Here is a 4,097-nt window from a genome sequence, read left to right as displayed (position 1 = left end):
AAGCCACAATATTTGCGACCAATATGCCAAGTGCATCCACCGAAACGGACAAAGTGTATAGATCTTCCATATAGAAACACCAGTTTAAGGTAATGTTATACCTTAAACCATGTTATATGCTCTTCCACAGAAACTTCAGGATGTTGGAGTTCTCCCATTTATTACAATTAGCGAGAGGTTAGTGTGTTGAAATTTCGAGTCTTCCCCGTAACAGTTCTTCCAGATAAGGCCAATCCGTAGCCGAGTAACGTAGTTTTGCCATATCTGTGCGTTTGTATCTGTTCTGCGTGAAACAACAGAGTCAGAACACATGGGTCTTCCAAACCAACACGTATGATCTTCCAAACCGACATTTTGATCTTCCAAACCGATATTTAGATATCTTCCAAACCGATTTTTAGAGATCTTCCATTGTTCTTCCACGTCCACGAAGAGTAGTCATGATGTTAGAACTAGAGGGGCTTCCATTTTAACCCTTATACCTGATCATTCCTTTTCACGCACGTAAAATTCTAGAATGGAACCGTAAGTATTTTTTAGCGCCCGATTTTTACCGTTCGGAGAGTTTGATCTTCCAATTAGTCATTAACAAAAAAAAAATCCATCTCCCCGCGATAAACTTTCGACTAATTTCGTTCTGGTCTGTAATCTGTAATCCATCCACTGAATTGACAAGAGTGGGTCAAGGCCAGGATGCTCCATTCATCCACAGGATCAATAGAGACCCTCTCCTCTATGGCGAGGATATTGAAATTTATCCACATGGTCTTTGAAGTTACTATATATGACAACAACGGAGATGGAATACATGCTTTTCATCTTGACACATTCAAATTTATCGATACTGTATGTTTGTTGGAATGTAAGAGACGAAACTATAGGAATGAATATATTTATCATGTAAGTGTATGTACAAAATTTTTATTTTACAAAATTAAAAGTCAAGTGATTTCATAGCTATTTTGGTTGTGATAAGTATATGAAGGCACGTCTTCCTTATTGAAAAAGTGTGAAAGAATCAGTACAATCCACATGAATCAAAACCACTGTATAATAAGTGTGTATGTATCTGCTGTTCAGCTATATCCCCTTTACTAAAGTATGTCCTTCAAGCAAAGTTTTCTTTGAATGCTATTTTTCCGTTTAAAGAACCTTTGTTTATACTGTGATGCACATAACTCTTGATGATATATATAAGTCTTTAGTATAAAAAGTCAGAATATATTTTTAGGTTGTGAGAGAAGTGAATTGTTCCATGTATTAGTTTAGCGGCCTCTGGATGGGAAATTGTGAGAAAGTCAAATATCACGATTTTTATCATTTAGTGCTCCCGTCCTTGATTTATTATTATTTTCGAGATGTACTGAAGCCATTAACTGTATTTTTGGAATAATATATTTTCCTTACCAAAATGCCTTTACCATCGTGTACTGCAATTAGCCTCCAAACTTACACGAATAACTACGCCAGGATACTTAGTCGTTAACTGCCTTCTTGTGATATTTTCTATAAGTTGAATTCATGCAATACAGGTTATGTGAAGCGAAACTGGTAGAACTTGCACACTTAATTTCTTAATTCTGGAGGTCACTCGAAATGGGAATTAAATATCTTGGATTGAGAAATTATTCATTAATGCTATCCTTTTTCAACGTTTGCCACAATATCTGTAAAATATCGTCCATTATTTGACAGAGGCCGCTAATCTGATAAAGCAGCCATAAATAATATAATTTGAGGAGGTAGAAGATCGCGAAAAAAATGTTAGAGACCAGTAAATGTTACAATAGAAAATAAATATGTTGACTACTGTACAGCAGTCATCCATGTTTGTCAGTGTGCTGTTGCTGTGAACTAAATATTTGTGAACTACGGTGATGTTTCTTTATCCTTTATCAACATGCTGCACTATATCTTGAACTGATGAAAATTAAAAAAGTAATAATACAGTAATTAAGTACAATGGGTTACCTAAGACGGTTACCGTCTGGTTACTGTAGGGCTATGAAAACATCGATATACATAATAAGCACTCGGCTGGATTCTTCACTGTCTGAGCTGAAATAATGCTGAATAAAATATATCGAATTCCCTTCTCTTTGACATGTTCGAGCGTCGAAAATCTAAAATGAAGTTGCAAATTTCCCACACAAAAAAATCATGACAAAGATTAAAATATTCTATTTGACCATTTTCCATGTTTTATTTTTATACATTTAAATATGAGGTCGGATATACTTATATTATTAACAATGTGAACGTATCACAAAAAATTGTGATCTTGAATATTTAAAAAATATAAATTAACAGTCAGTTAATGCACTCATTAAAGTGTTACAGGAAACAATAGCACTGAAATACTGCGTTGTATATAAATCAGCCGTTCTATGAATTATAATTTCTTTACAGGAAATGACACATCAATTCTTTGCTTATGATGTATCTAAAAAAATAAAAAATAAATCTAAATGTATTTCTGATACTAAATGTAGATAGTGTGATGACATCAAACATTCATTTTCAGAAAATAAACCTGTTAAAAAAATCGTTACACTTGGCATCCCGAAACGAAACATATCCACGTAGCCACACATGCACACTCTAACACAAAGACACACGCAATCATACAAGCACGCATGCACACAGTCTCAACCAAGAGCCAGAAGACGCTCCATCTCCTCAGGAGACAAGCCAATCCTGACGTCAGCAGAAGAGCCGGCTTTGCAGAAGAAAATCTCTCGACATCTCCCAAGGCTGTCCTTCGTGTAACACTCTCGGCATTCTGGGACGTCTAGGATATTCTTTTCTGTACAGATGGATGGAGCCGAGGATTAATTACAGAAAAATGGTGATGAGAGATTACTGAACACAGAATGATATTCTTAATATTTTGGATTACTCATGATTATCAACAATGAAAGAATCTTCATATGAAACATAAAACTGTACCATTAATGATACTCATGGTGGTTCTTTCCAACACAGCTGGCGAATATGGTAATAGGGCAGCTAGCAAATGTATATTTCCATAGACTACTTAACAAATGTTGCCGAATGACTATTTGCCATCAAATATACAATGTTTGCACAAAACTGATTTAATTTTAAATATCTTGACTTGACATGCAGATATTACAAGCCGATCCATATCCTTGAAAAAAAAATTGAAGGTGGATTCGTCGGTGGTACGTCAGCCAGAAAAGGAAAAACAATTTAAGAAAATTGTTTTGGCTTCTCTATGCCCGCAAAGTATCACAGAAAGACAATTGAGAAAAGGAAAAAAAACACTGCAGTTATCTTCTTTAACGAAAACTAGCTAACAAGAATATTCGCTACTTAAATTCACCGACGAAGATTAGGATTTTCAAAGGATACTGATGTTGTTTTAAATTCAACTGGCATAAGCCAGGTGCTCCAAACGAATCAGAAATGTCAGCTCATGGCATGGTTATTAGATGCATTAAATACAGATATGAGATTGATGAGAAAGAACCACTTATAAAATACAACTCTAATATAACATCACCATCAAGCTTCCACCAGAATGGTGTATGGAGGAATGTCAAGAAAATCACAAGTTCTAAGCGTTATATTAAGACGCTTAGCACAACTAATTCCCAAGTCTTGACAGACCAAATGGTTCCACTTACCTAATGTATTAACACCAAAGTCTTTGCTTAATTTGAGGAAGATTTAAAAGGTTAAAAGGATTCTGCAAAGCCCAAATATAGACAAAATGCATATTGCCTCTTGCGTTAGACGTCTCACCTAAGCGTTTATTGGTTCAGAAAGCTCTATTCCGCTGGCAGATAGCGTGATCAGATAAAAAAAAAAAATGCGTATGGGAGTTTTACGCAACAGTGATGTTAATGCTGTGAAGTTAAGAGGTGCCGTATTATTGTTTTTTAATAGTAAATCGGTGAGACAGTTTCCACTGGCTATGGTAACTTTCACATCATATTGTTTTTATCTGGAAGCCATCTAATATGCCCAGACCTTGAGTTATGCCAGTTACTGATTGCTACAGACGGCTAGAAAAAACTCCGATGACTCCGATTTAAAACAAAAATCCAACTGTTCCAAAGACACTGCTTGAG

The 4,097-nt window shown here is 35.4% G+C and overlaps 2 protein-coding genes across 2 annotated transcripts in view; one reads left to right on the top strand and one right to left on the bottom strand.

The window, feature by feature from the left end:
• Positions 1-773, top strand: part of LOC119591774 (sodium-dependent neutral amino acid transporter B(0)AT3-like) — a 56,089-nt gene extending 55,316 nt beyond the window's left edge. The window contains exons 16-18 of the mRNA XM_037940520.1: positions 131-177; positions 402-504; positions 677-773. Coding sequence (XP_037796448.1) covers positions 131-177; positions 402-504; positions 677-773 — 247 coding nt within the window. The remainder of the gene's footprint in view (positions 1-130; positions 178-401; positions 505-676) is intronic.
• A 1,410-nt stretch (positions 774-2,183) lies between these two features.
• LOC119592032 overlaps positions 2,184-4,097 on the bottom strand; it is a 4,321-nt gene continuing 2,407 nt past the window's right edge. The window contains exon 4 of the mRNA XM_037940826.1: positions 2,184-2,806. Within this exon, the coding sequence (XP_037796754.1) occupies positions 2,649-2,806 (158 nt within the window). The 3' untranslated portion in view covers positions 2,184-2,648. The remainder of the gene's footprint in view (positions 2,807-4,097) is intronic.

Source organism: Penaeus monodon, chromosome 29 (genome assembly GCF_015228065.2).
Source record: "Penaeus monodon isolate SGIC_2016 chromosome 29, NSTDA_Pmon_1, whole genome shotgun sequence".
NCBI classification, from domain to species: Eukaryota; Metazoa; Arthropoda; class Malacostraca; order Decapoda; family Penaeidae; genus Penaeus; species Penaeus monodon.
Note: the sequence above shows the minus strand (reverse complement) of the source record. Positions and strands in the feature narration are given on the sequence as shown.